Raw genomic sequence first — 17089 nt, 5'->3', positions numbered from 1 at the left:
ATGATTAGTCGAAAGAACAAGGAAAGGCACATGCACAGTATGTACATGCATGATCTTCGTCAATCGTCGTCCGTTGGTGGGCATGAGAGGGACAGAAACAGAATTCCCATAAGCCGTTGCTTATAAGTACCAGAGAACACATGAAAGGCTTCAGTATGCAACCGAGTTGAAGTTAGATCAGATAAGCACCCACTGCAGCGAAGTTTGTTTCCGTGACATGGAGAAGGTCGCGATCCTGCTGGCATTGTTTCTTGGCTTGTGCGTGCCACAGCTCAGGGGTTCAGCGGCTCAGCAGTACTGGACGCCCGCCAACGCGACGTTCTATGGTGGGAGCGACGCGTCCGGCACAATGAGTATGTGTAACCTTATTATTATGCACAGATCTTTGCCAGTTTTGCTATCGAATAACTGTTCTCTTTCAAGCAAGACACAGGCATTGCCGAATGCATGGTTTCTTAACATTTGTGCATATATATGCAGACGGGGCGTGCGGGTACGACAACCTGTACAACGACGGGTACGCAACAAATTCCACGGCGCTGAGCACGACGCTGTGGGGCGACGGCAAGTCATGCGGTGCGTGCTACGCGATCACCTGCGACACCTCGCGCACGAAAGACTGCAAGCCCGGGACGTCCATTACCGTCACGGCCACCAACTTCTGCCCGCAGGACTACAGCAAGCCCAACGACGCCGGTGGCTGGTGCAACCCACCGCGGCAGCACTTCGACATGTCGGAGCCCGCGTGGGAGACCATCGCGCAGTACAGGGCCGGCATCGTCCCCGTCAACTACGCCAGGACGACGTGCAGGAGGACCGGGGGCATGCGCTTCACCATCACCGGACACGACTACTTCGACAACGTTCTCATCACAAACGTTGGCGGAAGCGGCGCCGTGTCGGCGGTGTCAGTCAAGGGCTCCGCCACTAGCTGGACGACCATGAGCCGCAACTGGGGTGCTAACTGGCAGAACGGCGCCTATCTCACAGGCCAGAGTCTATCATTCAAGGTGCAGACGGACGATGGGAAGTCCATCCAGGCGGACAACGTGGTGCCGGCATACTGGAAGTACGGCGACACCTATGAGTCCTATAACAACTTCTACTAGGATCGAGCATGGCCATTAATCTCAGATTGCTAGGGCGAATTGGCTGACCTGATCCATTCAAACTGATAGGTTAGCCACGCAAGAAATTAAGGCCGAGATAAGTTATGAAAAGTCACCTATGTAGGTATTTCAATTTGTAGGAAAACTGCAATTCATGGGTCTATGGTCCAAGTGATGTCTGGACTCACCAGCATCTCATATTACTTTTTTAGATATATATAATGGCAGTGCACATTAATATCACTCTAATTTGTAATAGGTTACCATTGTTTATCCATTAAAAATGAGTAAAACATTCTTTGACACCGATCGCTCATGTATGTTTGCTCTTTTATATAGACCTGCAGTTTGTAAACAACTAGCTAGACGGTCCTCGCAAATAAGAGATCATCTACTTAAGCTGTTCAGAGTATGAATTCCATTTTTTACCCCCTAAGATCAACTTTGTGCCATCTTTTACCAAATTTAACAAGATCAACTTTGTGCCATCTTTTACCAAATTTAACAAAAAATTCTCAGAACTACCCCATTTAACAATCTTTCTTCCACCTTTTACCCCTTTTTATATTTTATTCCATCCTGGCCGGTGGGTTCCACTCTCAGTCCATGTTCTAGAGCCGAGCCAAATCATAGAAAGTGGTGGTTTATTCTGGCCGGTTAGATCTTAGTCAGATTGAGCCATGCTAGATCACACTGACATGAGCAAGACTCGGCTCTGATCTTTTCCCGTTCCTCTCTCTCTCCGAGCTAGGGATTCAGTGGCATCGTGGAGACCTGGAGGCAACTGCAGGTGCTGAAGCGGGTGCTTCATTGTCGTCAGGGGAGACGGGCATATGAAGCCGCCAGCGTGAAGGAAGACGAGGAGAGCCGTGCTGATAGCAGCCTTAAAGAGAACGAATTTGGAGGCGATGGGCGCAGGCTTGGTGCAGCAGCTGTAGCAGATCACTAGCCGCGACACGGGTGCTAGAGCCACCGGTTCCGGCATGAGTGTGGTGTGACAGCCCAGCCTTGGCGACGGCATCACGCATGCTACGACCACCGCTTCTTGCATAAGTACGCACCAACAGAGCACCGGCATCAACGTGACTGCTGTTGCAGCCATATGCTCTAGCGTTGGTTCGTGCAGCAGCGGATGGTGTCACAGGGGCAAAGGCTACCTCCTCTGACATGGTCTTCGTGCTGCAGCTAGCGGAGCATCGACGCCGGTGGCTTGCGTGGTACGGCCACTAGCTCTAGCGCGAGCTTTGTGCGGCTGTGGAGACGCGGCAGCATGATGAGTCCTAGGATGACATGCTCTAGCATGGGCTTTGTTCGGCAGCGGGGCGGCGGCGGCGGCGGTGAGCACGCTGGATGCTGTGACCACTGTCTCCTGTTCTGCTTGTTGTTAGTTTAGCTTTGCTCATTTAAGGGCTGGCCGTAAGATCAGAATAACCCATCACTTGCTAAATCGGTTCGGCTCGGCTCTAGAAATTGACTATAACACGCGTTGGACAAAGAGCTAGGACCCCCTGGTTAGAACAGGAGAAAATATAAAGGGGGTAAAAAGTGGAAAAAGTTTCTTAAATTGAGTAGTTTTGAGAATTTTTTGTTAAATTGGGTATAAAGTGGCACAAATTTGATCTTAGGGGGTAAAAAGTGAAATTCACTCAAAAATATATTTATAAAATATATTTATGACATGACAGTTACTTAGTTCTGTTCCCAGTGAGTTGATGGTTATTATGTGATTTAAGATCAACGCATGTGCCTGAAAGTCAGATTTCCACCGTTGATATTAGATGCACAAATCTAAAATTCAAAGCTACCTCCGGCAATTGGGCGCACATGAGCCGGCCAAACCTAAAAATGGAGCTCTATAGTCTAGAAAAATCTAGAGGACACTTCACACTTTCACTTTATTATGGACTAATCCATTGTTTCTACTATTTCTGCTTTGCAGCATTAGAGTCATACAAGACATGCTTTTTCCTGTCGAAGGGGATTGCCTGAAACTGTTTTTTCAAGTGCCTGATAATAAAAAGGAAGACAGGAGTCGACATTTGAAAATATGTCCACACATAGTGTCAGCCTGATCAGAACCAAGTACTTTCACTAAACGTGAGCTGTGTTTTTGGACATGTGAACTGGGAACATGCTGACATTATTTTTTATAAGCACCTACACACGCGAAACAAGATGATACTCCTTGGTCATTCAGCTGTTGTGCTATCTCTTCCGAAAATATTTAGAATAAACAATCAGACTATAATCATGAGGATGCTTGATCAGAATATTTGAAATAAACAATCAGACTATGAATGCATGACACTAGCTATATTAAGAGCATGATAATATAGCTAAATCCATAGGCACCTGGGAATAAAGAGAGAACATGAATAGTTAGTAGGACCATTGCTTTATTCTCAGCAAGTTACTACAATCAATTCATGGTGTACCACTAAGCAACCATGTGTTACTGCTGAATGTGTTGTGTTACTGCACAGGGCGTGGCTACGGGCGGGAGCTTCTCCCCGCTCCGCACCAACCCAACTCGTCCACGCTCTGCGTCCCCCACAACTCGACCACGACTGCAGCGACATCGCTCCGCGTCCCCCACTTCAGGACCCCGACAGCGACAACGCTCCTTGTCGCCACCTTCGTCATTTGATCATGATGTCGATGGTGGCTCGGGTGAGGAGCATGAGGAGGAGTCTTCGTCAACACCAACACCACCTACACCACCTCCTCCACCTCCGGTGCCAAGGATGACGACTCGATTACAGAAAGGTATAAAACAAGCTCCAGCAAGATTGCTAGGTTCACCTGTGGAAGTCAACATACCATATCAAATGGTGCCATCAGTATATTTCTTAGGTTGTTTTATACCTTTATGTAATCGAGTCGTCATCCTTGGCACCGGAGGTGGAGGAGGTGGTGTAGGTGGTGTTGGTGTTGACGAAGACTCCTCCTCATGCTCCTCACCCGAGCCACCATCGACATCATGATCAGATGACGAAGGTGGTGACAAGGAGCGTTGTCGCTGTCGGGGTCCTGAAGTGGGGGACGCGGAGCGATGTCGCTGCAGTCGTGGACGAGTTGTGGGGGACGCGGAGCGTGGACGAGTTGGGTTGGTGCGGAGCGGGGAGAAGCTCCCGCCCGTAGCCACGCCCTGTGCAGCGCCGGCACGTGGCGCGCGCGGACACGACGCAGAAGGCTGCGAAGGCGCGAACTCGGAGGCCGACGCGGGAGAATCAGCTCCGGGATCGGCGTCCGCCAAGTCGACATCAGCATCAGCATGGGATCTGCTGCCAGTTTTGGCATTTTCTGCAGTGCTCTTCCTCATCATTTCCTGAGGCATTTTCTGCAGCATCTTTTTCTGTATCATTTTCTGCATCATCTTGAGCATCTGGAGTAACATTTTCTGGAACAAAAACATTAGGCACAACAGGCAATGGCATATAGTCATCAATATTTGCATCCCCATGATGTGATGATGTATTTGTGGGCAAGAGAAGGATGTCTTTTTGAAGACGTCGTCCAGCGTTGGGATTGAGAGCAGCAAAGGGAAAAACGCTCTCATCGAATACCACATCACGGGAAATATAAACACGTCCAGTAGAAGGATCAAGACACTTGACACCTTTGTGGTGAGGACTGTATCCTAAGAACACACACCGAACCGACCGAAACGACAGCTTTCATTTGTTGTAGGGGCGCAAGTTTGGCCAGTGATGTCTACGGGTGCTTCTATTCTTGTAGACAGTGTTGGGCCTCCAAGAGCAGAGGTTTGTAGAACAGCAACAAGTTTCCCTTAAGTGGATCACCCAAGGTTTATCGAACTCAGGGAGAAAGAGGTCAAAGATATCCCTCTCAAGCAACCCTGCAATCACGATACAAGAAGTCTCTTGTGTCCCCAACACACCTAATACACTTGTCAGATGTATAGGTGCACTAGTTCGGCGAAGAGATAGTGAAATACAAGTAATATGGATGTATATGAGTAGTAATAGCAATCTAAATAAAATATGGCAGCGAGTAAACATGCAACGAACGATAAATAAACGGAGATTCGATGTTTGGAAACAAGGCCTAGGGATCATACTTTCACTAGTGGACACTCTCAACATTGATCACATAATAAAACCACTCTACACTCTCTTGTTGGATGATGAACACCACTAATTGTGTAGGGCTACAAGAGCACCTCAATGCCGGAGTTAACAAGCTCCACAACATTCAATGTTCATATTTAAATAACCTTAGACTGCATGATAGATCATTGCAATTACACCAAGTACTAACATAGCATGCACACTGTCACCGTCACACTATGAAGGAGGAATAGATCACATCAATACTATCATAGCAATAGTTAACTTCATAATCTACAAGAGATCACAATCATAACCTACGCCAAGTACTACACGATGCACACACTGTCACCATTACACCGTGGAGGAGGAATAGAGTACTTTAATAACATCACTAGAGTAACACATAAATGAATAGTGATACAAAACTCATATGAATCTCAGTCATGTAAGGCAGCTCATGAGATTATTGTATTGAAGTACATAGGAGAGAGATTAACCACATAGCTACCGGTACAGCCCTTAGCCTCGATGGAGAACTACTCCCTCCTCATGGGAGACAGCAGCGTTGATGGAGATGGCGGTGGTGTCGATGGAGAAGCCTTCCGGGGGCACTTCCCCGTCCCGGCGGCGTGCCGGAACAGAGACTTCTGTCCCCCAGATCTTGGCTTCGCGATGGCGGCGGCTCTGGAAGGTTTCTCGTACCGTGGCTTTTTTCGTTTCGAAGTTTTAGGTCAGGGACCTTTAAATAGGCGAAGAGGCGGAGTCGGAAGGCTGACGGGGGCGCCACACAATAGGGGGGCGCCCCCCCCCTTGGGCCGCGCCGCCCTGTTGTCTGGTGGCCCTGTGGCCCTCCTCTGGTGGCTCTCGGGTGTTCTGGAAGCTTCGTGGAATTCTAAGATGATGGGCGTTGATTTCGTCCGATTCCGAGAATATTTCCTTACTAGGATTTCTGAAACCAAAAACAGCAGAAAATAGCAACTGGCCCTTCGGCATCTCGTCAATAGGTTAGTTCCGGAAAATGCATAATAATGACATATAATGTGTATAAAACATGTGAGTATCATCATAAAAGTACCATGGAACATAAGAAATTATAGATACGTTTGGGACGTATCAGCCAGCAAGCACAGCCAAAAATGCGAAGAGACTCATAGTTGGGTGTGGCTCCAAGAAGGCGCTCTGTGGGTGTATCAAAATTTATGACTTTGCTGGGAAGAATATTAATGAGGAATGTGGCTGTAAGGAAGGCTTCATCCCAAAATTTTAGAGGCATGGATGCATGAGCAAGCAAAGCAAGGCCAACCTCCACTATATGACGGTGTTTGCGCTCAGTAGATCCATTTTGCTGATGAGCATGGGGACATGAGACATGTTGTGTGATACCAACTTTTTGAAAGAAACCGTGGAGTTTTTCATATTCACCTCCCCAGTCGGTTTGCATAGTAACAATTTTTCTATTAAATTTTCGCTCAACAAGTTGCTGAAAATTAAGGAAAACTTGATAAATATCAGAGCGCTTCTTAAGAAGATATATCCATGTGAATTTGCTAAAATCATCAATAAAACTGACATAATATTCATGCTTGCCAACAGAAACAGGTGCAGGATCCCATACATCAGAAAACACTTGTTCCAAAGGAACAGTGGATACACTGGTAGACACAGGATATGGCAACTGATGACTCTTGGCTAACTGACAAGAATTACAAATATAGGGATTTATTTCAGGTGTATGAAGAAGTTTATGTTTCCTAATAATCTGCTGAACTACAAAAGAAGATGGATGCCCAAGACAGATCGTGCCATGTAGAAGATGGCAACTTTATTGTACTGCAAACTTGCTTGAAAGATGACCAGGTAGAGAAAGGCACTAGCGGGTAGAGACCATCTTGACAGGGACCTTTAAACAGAATCCTTCTTGTGGCCAGATCCTTTATCAAAAAGAAAAAAGGATAGTACTCAATAAAGACATGATTATCAAGTGTAAGCTTATGAACAGACAGCAGATTTTTAGATGCACTAGGAACATGAAGGATATTTTTAAGATGCAGAGAATGATTAGGGGTACGCAAAATTGAATGACCAATATGACTGATTTTCATACCATTGCCGTCTGCAGTGTGCACATGGTCATGTCCCTTGTACTTGTCGTGAGTGGTGAGCTTGTTCAGCGCGCCCGTGATGTGGTCAGTGGCGCCTGTGTCGGAGTACCAGTTGGTGTCGATGCCATAGGCTGCAGCATGCGCAGCCTTATCATGACGGTCACCATCATCATCAGAGTCATCATTCCCATAACGCCACCAGCAGTATATCGTGCAGATTTGACAGCGAACATCAACAAAGGGGGTGGGGGCACGATCTGGCCGTCCCTTGCCTCCTCCATCACGGCGCCTATCATCACGGCGCTTATCATCACGATGGGGCTCGTCACGCGTCTGTCATCACGACGCCAGTCATCGCGGCGCCTATCATCACGGCGCCTATCATCATCGCGGCGCCTGTCATCGCGGCGCGGCTCATCACGACGCCAATCATCGCGATGTCGATCATCACGGCGTGGCTCATCGCGACGCCTGTCATCATCACGGCGCCTGGTATCATCGTAGCGAGTGTCCTGAACAGGGACTGAACTACTGCGAGGACGGTTGCTGAGATTTGCCGAAGAAACAAAAGGAGTATCAACATCATTACTGTCAGCCAGCAGAGACTGACGCATATCAAAGGCGCTGATCTGGTTCATCACGTCATCAAGGGTAATGCCGGGTGTATGATCCACCCTATCAACTAGCGAGTTGTAAGCACCACCAAGACCAGCTGTAACGTAGCCTATCATCTCTTCATCATCAATAGTTTTCCCAGCAGCAGCAAGTTCAGATCGAAAACCTGTCATCTTGGAGAGATACTGTTCAGCAGTCATCTCCTTCTTCTTCATGTTGTTGAGGGCGGTACGCAGATGGGACACTTTTGCCTTAGAGGCGCTAGCAAACATCTTGGAAATAGTTGCCCATGTGTCAGCAGTGGAGGTTTTGTCGAGGACGTGCGCTAGGATGTCCGGCGAAAGTGAATCATTGATCCACCCTTGAACAAACTGATCCCGAGCAGCCCAAGTTGCATAGTCAGGATTTGGTATTGTGATCTTCTTCCCATCTGAATCAGTGGCCTCTAGGTTTTATCCAGGGCGGCGTCAGAGCCATCAAGGAGGCCAAACGCGAGAGCACACCGAAGGCGCGGAAACACCAGGGCTTTCCAAAACAGCATGTTTTCGCGCTTGAGCTTCAGCGACGGCGACGGTCCCAGGTTGGTGGCGAGTGACGCCATTGACGACGACGAAGACATAGCTTGACAGGGGCTACTGAGATCGTGGCGATGTTACGTCGTGTCGTATCGTAGGTGCGGCGGCAGATCGTGGTCGTCGTGTCGTATCGTGTCGTGGATGCGGCGGCTGCCCGAAGAGGACGGCGGTTGCAGATCGTGGTCATGGTCTTTGGCGGCGGCCCGGAATGGACGGCGGCAGTTGTATCTGCGACAGCGGCCCGGAGAGGACGGCGGCGGCAGGGGTCATGATCTTGTTCTTGGTTGTAGAAGCGGCGTGCGGCGGCGGCCCGAGGTGGACGGCGGCGGCAGGCGGCGGCTAGGTCACGGAGAGGACCTGCTCTGATACCATATAGAATTGTATGGCAGAAACGATGGGCTCGTTGGAGCCATCGGGTACGTGTTATATTGGGTTGGAAAAGCCCCAACCGTGGCTTACAAGTCATATACGTAGAGGGGTAGGATAGTATCCTATACCCAATACATATACATGTTACAATGTCTAACAAGTCATGGCATTCTGGAAGAGGAGGTCTACATGAAACAACTGAAAGGACACAGATGTCGCCTAGAGGGGGGGTGAATAGGCGATTTAAAACTTTTACGAGATGGGCTTAACAAATGCGGAATAAAACTAGCGTTTACTTTGTCAAGCCCAAAGCCTATATACTATGGTTCACCTATGTGCACCAACAACTTATTCTAAGCAATGCAAGCAAGTATGTGATAGCAAGATATATATAACTTCAAGCACGATGGCTATCACAAGGTAAAGTGCATAAGTAAAGAGCTCGGGTATAGAGATAACCGAGGCACGCGGGAGACGATGATTTTTCCCGGAGTTCACACTCTTGCGAGTGCTAATCTCCGGTGGAGAGGTGCGGTTGCTTAGTGCTCCCGAACGCCACAAGAGGCTCACCTTGAGGTGTGGTTGCTCGATGCACACCAACGCCACAAAGGCCTCACCCCAAGATGCGGTACTCACACCACACACCGAACGCCACGAAGGCGCCTCACCTAAATCTCCGGTGACCCTCGCCACAAAGGCCTAGGTCACGGTTCCACTAAGGGATTTCCTTCGAGGCGGAAACCGGGCCTTACACAAAGATTGGGGCACACATCCACAACTTAATTGGAGGCTCCCAACAAATCGCCACAAAGGCCTAGAATCCGTCTAGGGTTCCAAGAACCCAAGAGTAACAACCTTCTTGTTTTCACTACCACGAATCACCGTGGAGAACTCAAACCGATGCACCAAATGCAATGGCAAGAACACCACAAAGATGCTCAAGTCCTTCTCTCTCAAATTCCAACAAAGCTACAAAAGCTATTGGGAGAATAAGAGAGGAAGAACAAAGGAATTCACAAAGAACACCAAGATCAAGATCTAGAGAGTTCCACTCACAAAGAGATGGATTTGATTGGTAGAAATGTAGATCTAGATCTCCTCTCTCTTTTCCCTCAAATGGGGGCAAGAACCATGGAGGGATTGAGAGATAGTGCAAGCTTCTCTAGTTCAACAATGGAGGAGAGAGAGAGTGAGAGAAGCACCCTTGTTCCAATGGGGAAGAAAGGTATTTATATGAGAAGGTGCTCCAGATCTGACCGTTATGCACGTTTCTGTGTAGCACCGGAAGTTCCGGCCAGGAGGGCCGGAACTTCCGCCAGGAAGATTCTGCGTCAGAAGACCTGGTCAATAAAGATTGGGGCGGAACTAGGGCGGAACTTCCGGCGACCGGAAGTTCCGGCCAAGTTCCGGAATTCCGAGAAAAACATACTGGACATTACTGAGCCACAAACGCCGATTTCCGGAACTAGCCCGGAAGTTGGGCGGAAGTTCCGTCGACCGGAACTTCCGGCCAACAAGACCGAACTTCCGGCCAGGAGCAAAAGACAAACCGTAAAAACCTCCAACCTCGAAAATGCAAAAAGTTGAGTTAGGAAACTCGGATTTAAGTGAAACCAATTTTGTTGGAAAGAGGACGACAAGAGCTACCCAATTTTGTTGGAAACATACTGGAAATATGGAAAATAGTGGGGGTGATTTTCTATTATTTTTAGAGGTGCAATACATCAACATGAGAAACCGAGAAAATCACCAAACTCGAAAACGCAACAAGTGATCTATGCAAAATCCGTTTTCGATGAACTAGAGCTTGTCATGAGAATAAGCACAAGCTCTAAAACATCACATGGATAAGATCCAAATAACAACCAAGAAGGATGATGCAAGGATGCAAAGGTTTGAGCTCTCTCCGAACGATACGATCGAGTTACTCACTCGAGAGCCCTCTTGATAGTACGGCAACTAAACTATAAACCGGTCTCCAACTACACTATGAGACCGGTGAGAAAGAAACCCTATCAAGAGCAAACCTTATACTTGCGCATTCCACTTGAGCTCGATGACGACGATCTTGACCTCAACAAGATGGAACGCCTTTCTTGCTTGTGCTTGCTTGACGAAGTCTTGTGGATTGCTCCCCCATAATCCACCATGGGAGAGCTTCTTCTTCGGCGCATCTTCACATATCCATGATCACCATATGGATGGCAAGACTCAAGCAAAGGATCTCTTCGAGATGGCTCATCTTGAACTTGCACTTCATTCTTCATCATGTTGATGTCTTGAAGTAACTTGAGGGCTCACTTCATCTTCATCTTCAAGACATACTTGACACTTGATATCCTTCATCAATTTCTTCTTATTGCAACCTTGAAGCCAACAAATGGTTCAAGAATTGCCTATGGACAACTCCTACAAATATAATTCAATGCAAACATTAGTCCATAGGGATTGTCATTAATTACCAAAACCACACATGGGGGCTCCATGCACTTTCAACAACATCCAGGTTTTGAAAATTCTCAAACTCCACACTTCATATGCAAGCTTGATAAGGCCCTTTATGGTTTGAAGCAGGCTCCTCGTGCATGGTTTTCAAGGTTAAGCAACAAGTTATACAGTCTTGGTTTTGTTCCTTCCAAAGCTGATACATCATTGTTTCTCTTTAACAAGTCTGATATTATCATATATGTGCTAATTTATGTGGATGACATTATTGTAACAAGCTCCTCAGATAAGGCTATTGGTGCACTCCTTCATGATCTCCGAGACGATTTTTCCCTTAAGGATTTGGGACCTCTTCACTTCTTTTTGGGCATTGAGGTAAAGCAGACTTATGATGGTCTTTGGCTCACTCAAGAAAAATATGCTGCTGATATACTTACTAAGGTTGGTATGCTTCAATGTACTACTGCGCCTACACCTTTGTCCTCCAGTGAAACTTTATCACTTGTTCAAGGAGATCCTCTTGGACCTGAGGATAGCACACAGTATAGGAGCATTGTAGGTGCTCTACAGTATCTGACATTGACAAGACCTGACATATCCTTCTCAGTTAATAAGGTCTGTCAGTTTTTGTATGCCCCTACTACCTCTCATTGGTCAACTGTGAAAAGGATTCTGAGATATATCAAAGGAACTCTGAAGGTTGGTCTTACATTTAGAAGGTCATCTTCACTATTACTGAGTGCTTTTTCAGATGCAGATTGGGCAGGTTGTCCTGATGATAGAAAATCTACTGGAGGCTTTGCTGTATTTGTTGGACCAAATCTCATCTCATGGAGTGCTAGGAAACAAGCCACAATGTCACGGTCAAGTACTGAAGCTGAATACAAGGCAATTGCTGATGCTACAACTGAGTTGATATGGGTTGAGGCTCTACTTAAGGAGCTTGGTATAAAACTGAGGCAAAGACCATGTCTATGGTGTGATAATTTGGGAGCTACATATCTGTCTGCTAATCCTGTTTTTCATGCTAGGACAAAGCATATTGAGATAGATTTTCATTTTGTTCGAGAAAGAGTTGCAAATAAAATGCTTTATGTTAGGTTTATTTCAAACAAAGATCAACTTGATGATGGCTTTACAAAAGCTCTCCCTGTAAAACTTTTAGATGCTTTCAGGACTAATCTCAACCTCACTCAAGGTTTAGATTAAGGGGGAGTGTTAGACATTGTAACATGTATATGTATTGGGTATAGGATAGTATCCTACCCCTCTACGTATATGACTTGTAAGCCACGGTTGGGGCTTTTCCAACCCAATATAACACGTACCCGATGGCTCCAAGGAGCCCATCGTTTCCGCCATACAATTCTATAAACCTGAGATAGAGGGTTTCAGGCTGTGTGCAGAAACGACCAGGAGTAGCCACAAGAATGTCAACACCCCTCTCAATATATCTCAACTACAAAATTAATGAAAAGTGAGTTTATGGTCTGATCGAAATTAAACAACTACGGTTACTCCCAACCATCTAAAAACTAATATGCGGCAAAATCAACTAGCTGTATGACACATCTGAGAAATACTTGGCGGGAACAACAGCTGAAGACAGCAGACAAACAACACCTGTGAAATGCATTTTTTTTTTTTTGAGAATTCGGCAGGTGAGCTGCTCCATATATTAATAGAAGAAGGTTTAGAGCACAACAACAAGACTACCTGACTAACCACAGACGAACAAGGAGGTTTAGCCAAACTTGCGGGGAACAAGGATCTAGCCTCGATTGCTTTTTCAGTTTATCTGTTGAGGTCATTTGTGCAAATTGTAGGGGCTTGTGCGTAATTTTATTCTTTCTTGAGGCAGTTTCCGCTGATGATCAATGAAACTCCCGGTCTTTCAGAACTGACCCTGTTCAAAAATAATAATAACTACATGGAAAAGTTCCAATGAAGTATTTGGACTTGAAGATGGCTCCACGAGCCATTTGTGCCAATCAAGAGTTTCAGGACTTTCTTAAGACGTGGGCATTTTACTCATCACTCTCTTCAGAGCGTCCAAAAAGCTCGAGGCCGTCAGTTTATAAGCACTTGGTATTTCTTGTTGAGTGCAACATCCATATTTCTTGTTCTGACCAAACATCCTTATTTTATTTATTACCATTGCATCTCTAATTATTATTAATTGACACCGGCATGAAGAGTGTTCTCTTTCACTACCTGCCGGAAAATGAAAAAAAGGAGCGTCGAGTCTGTGGAACATGTGATTGATATTCTTGAAAGAACCGCTCACTTTTGTGCTCCTGCTAAAGTGCAACTGCACAGGGTACTTGCGCGCGCATACTAAAATAACAATTAAAAAGGAACAAAAATGACGGGAACATTACATAAGAGATTGAAACCTTACAAAAATTATTGAACCTTCAGGCAAAAATGGTTGAAACTTGACGAAACATGACTTCCACTAAAACTGACCGGAACACACTATGCGTTGGACAACAAAATGACTTGGCTGTTCAGAAATTATTACATGCTTAGTACGAAAGACTACATATATACTAGTCCATTTCTTTAGAACTCTCCATCATATAAGTATTGAAATGTGCATATCAAGATAATTTAATGACGGAGTAGATGATTTTTAGGGATGCCAAGTTCACCATTCGGAATATCCTAGCAGAACCACAACGATCTGCCTCGTTCTTGTCGTTCTAGACTTCGTTAGCTGGTATACGACCAAATACATACATAACTCAGGGGTCAACATACTCACATCGCTTAAATCGTGGGTGCTACTGCTGTTAGTACCTGGCCGCATCAGTGAATGGTCTCGCTGTCGTCGCATCGCATCTTGGAAGGGAATTACCAAACATGTCATCTCGCGCGTACCTGAGCTGTGTTGATGCCATGCTAGAGTAGTATATGCCTTTCTTCTTAGTTTGTAGGCCATATGGAAAGAACAGTACACTATTTTTGGTCCTATCGAGGAGGCGTGATATTTACCCGCTTTGATCCACATTCAATGGCTATGTTGTAATCACGATGAAATTGTTTTTTCGTTTTAAATATTTTTAAACAGAAAACGTAAACAAAACTTATACTCCCCCGGATTAATAATAAGTGTTGGAAGTTGAGTTCAAATTAGCTCAAATTTGAACTACACCTCCGACACTTATTATGGATAGGGAGGGACCAGTATGAAGGGTGTGTCTATGTCTCTTTAAATATTTAGTTATACAAAGGTAAACAAAATCATTGTATTATTACAATTCTGTATCTAGTGCAAACAAATAACAAATCTAATATTATGTTAGGTAACTTTATAAATACTTTCACACACATCTCTAAGAATTTTCATGGTAATGTGATAATTAGTTCATCTGATGAAAACAATATAGTAATTTTTAGAGTAAAAAATGTAGTAGTATGTTCCCTGCCCAAATAAAGTTCAAATCTTCCACAAATCAAGGACACACCTCCACTAGAATTGATGATAAAGCAAGGGCAACTGCTGAGAAAAAAGATCAACTCTTAATACTTTTGATTCTCTTGTTGTTCTAGATGATGAAGATATTATTGCTAGAGCTTTAGAAATGGGAATTAGCCATGACTCTTTCCCCCTTGAAAAAATAAACTATCTCAAAGATTTAGAGAATGCTAGGCATACTATTAAAGATATGCAGGGAAATGCTACTGTTGATACCCATGTGGAACCTAGCCAGATTCTTTTGCTAGACTTTGGTGATGATATAGATGATGAGTTTCCAGGAGGACAAAGAAAAAAAAGATCTGCTGAGAGGAAGAGTTTGAGAGGAACACTAGCCAAATCAGGTGTTGCCTCTAGAGGAGCATAATCAAAATCTAGTGCTGCCTCAGTGAAACTCTCTAATGACCACCCTTTGTGTGGCATTATGACTGGAACCAGAAGGACTATGATAGGAGTAACCTTGAATTGCAGGGGTGTTGGTAAAAAGGGATGCCTATTTTTTTCTCAGATCTGCTAAGAGAATAAGAGCTAGATTTTGTTGGCTTGCAAGAGACAATCAAGAAGCATTACTCCCCCAGTTTCTTTAGAAAGATTGATCACATTAATTGTTTTGAATGAAGATGGATTCCTTCTGTTGGAAGACGTGGTGGAATTTTGGGTGGATTTAGGTCATCCAGGTTTGATATTTGTAACACTAGTGTTGGAAGATTTGACATCAAAGTTTCTTTGATGGATTTGAATCTTCAGTTGAAATGGAATTTGGCTATAATTTATGGAGCTTCTCAGCTGGAAGATAAAGAGGAGTTCCTTACAGAATTGGGTAATGTCTGTAGTGACTGATACGTCTCAAACGTATCTATAATTTTTTATGCTCCATGCTTATTTTACACCAATTTATATATGTTTTGTTTACACTTTGTTGCATTTTTACGCATTTTCAGGAACTAACATATTAACAAGATGCCACAGTTTCCGTTCCTATTTTTTGCTATTTTTGTATTTCAGAAAAGTTGTGGTTGGAGGAGTGTGGTTGCCACAAAGGATAGACCAACGCCACAAAGGCCTCACTCGGGTCTCCTGTGAGCAACACCACAAAAGCCTAGCCCACTTCCACTAAGGGAATTCCTCAAGGCGTAAAACGGGCCTTTACAAAGTTCTTGGGGAACACATCCACAACCAAATTGGAGGCTCCCAATATCTGTAACAACACAACAACAATAACAAGAACAAATCAACCACAAGCAACTAGGGTTTCCAAAAGGAACACTAGCAAAGGGTCCCTCAATTAAATGAGGGGGAAATGTAAATCTCTTCGGTGAAGATGTAGATCGGGGTCTTCTCCTTTAATTCTTTAAAGATCAAGAGCTTTGGATGGTTGGAGGAGATCTAGTGAATCTTGTGTTTCTTGGTGTGGCTCTAATGATGGATGAACTTGAGCTGAAATGAGCAACTTGAGCTGGAAGAAGAAGGGAGTATTTATACCCCCTGCCCACACCAATTGTAGCTGTTGCAGACTTTTAGGGCCGGAAATTCCGGTGTTAGTGGGGCTGGAATTTCTGCCCCCCCCCCCCGGAATTTCCGCCCCTTCGACACAAATGTCCTGCCAAATTTCCGGGGGATGTCCAGGGTACCCGGACCTCTAGGTCCTTATCGAAAAAACGGGGGCTGGAAATTCCAGAAATCCTTCCTCCTTCTTCCTTTTCATCCACAACTTTTTCCTTTTTAATAGTTCTTAATTCAAACTATATTGTAGATCATTTATGCACACTAAGCCACATTATATCATCACATATATTGTCATCAAACACACAAAACATAATTATGAAGAGATGTTCTTTCACCCGGTCCTTTCTTTTACATTGATAAAACATCTACTCCAAACACATGTTCCGTTTCTTTACTGCAAGTATTGTTCTCTTTATTACATTGCAAACAAACATCTTCTTCCACATTATACATCTAATCCTTTGTTTTCAGCAAAATCGGTGAGATTGTTAACTCCACTGTAAGTTGGGGCAAAGTATTGTGGTTGTGTTGTGTGCAGGTTCCACGTTGTTGCTGATGTCGGTAGTGCGTCCTGCCAAAAGTCAGCTAGCAACACCTTCAGAAGTGATTTCTTTCTCCTACTGGTCGATTAAACCTTGGTTTTTTACTGAGGGAAAACTTGCTGATGTGCTCATCATACCTTCCTCTTGGGGTTTCCCAACTGCTTGCTCTGCATACATCAAGCTTCGTCAAGCACCATCAGTGACCAATACTTGCCTCTGCTTATTGGAGGGGATTTCAATATAATCATATTTTCTTCTGAAAAAACAAAAAT

At 45.0% G+C, this 17089-nt stretch overlaps 1 protein-coding gene across 1 annotated transcript; it reads left to right on the top strand.

Annotated features, from left to right (window-relative positions):
* Nucleotides 1-217: 217 nt before the first annotated feature.
* On the top strand, nucleotides 218-1109 carry LOC124663429 (expansin-A9-like). The gene is made up of 2 exons (XM_047201132.1): nucleotides 218-353; nucleotides 481-1109. Exons 1-2 carry the CDS (start codon nucleotides 218-220, stop codon nucleotides 1107-1109), a joined length of 765 nt encoding a protein of 254 aa, XP_047057088.1.
* Nucleotides 1110-17089: the final 15980 nt, after the last annotated feature.

The sequence above is a fragment of the Lolium rigidum genome, chromosome 1, assembly GCF_022539505.1.
Source record: "Lolium rigidum isolate FL_2022 chromosome 1, APGP_CSIRO_Lrig_0.1, whole genome shotgun sequence".
NCBI classification, from domain to species: domain Eukaryota; kingdom Viridiplantae; phylum Streptophyta; class Magnoliopsida; order Poales; family Poaceae; genus Lolium; species Lolium rigidum.
This window is presented reverse-complemented; position numbering and strand designations above follow the sequence as displayed.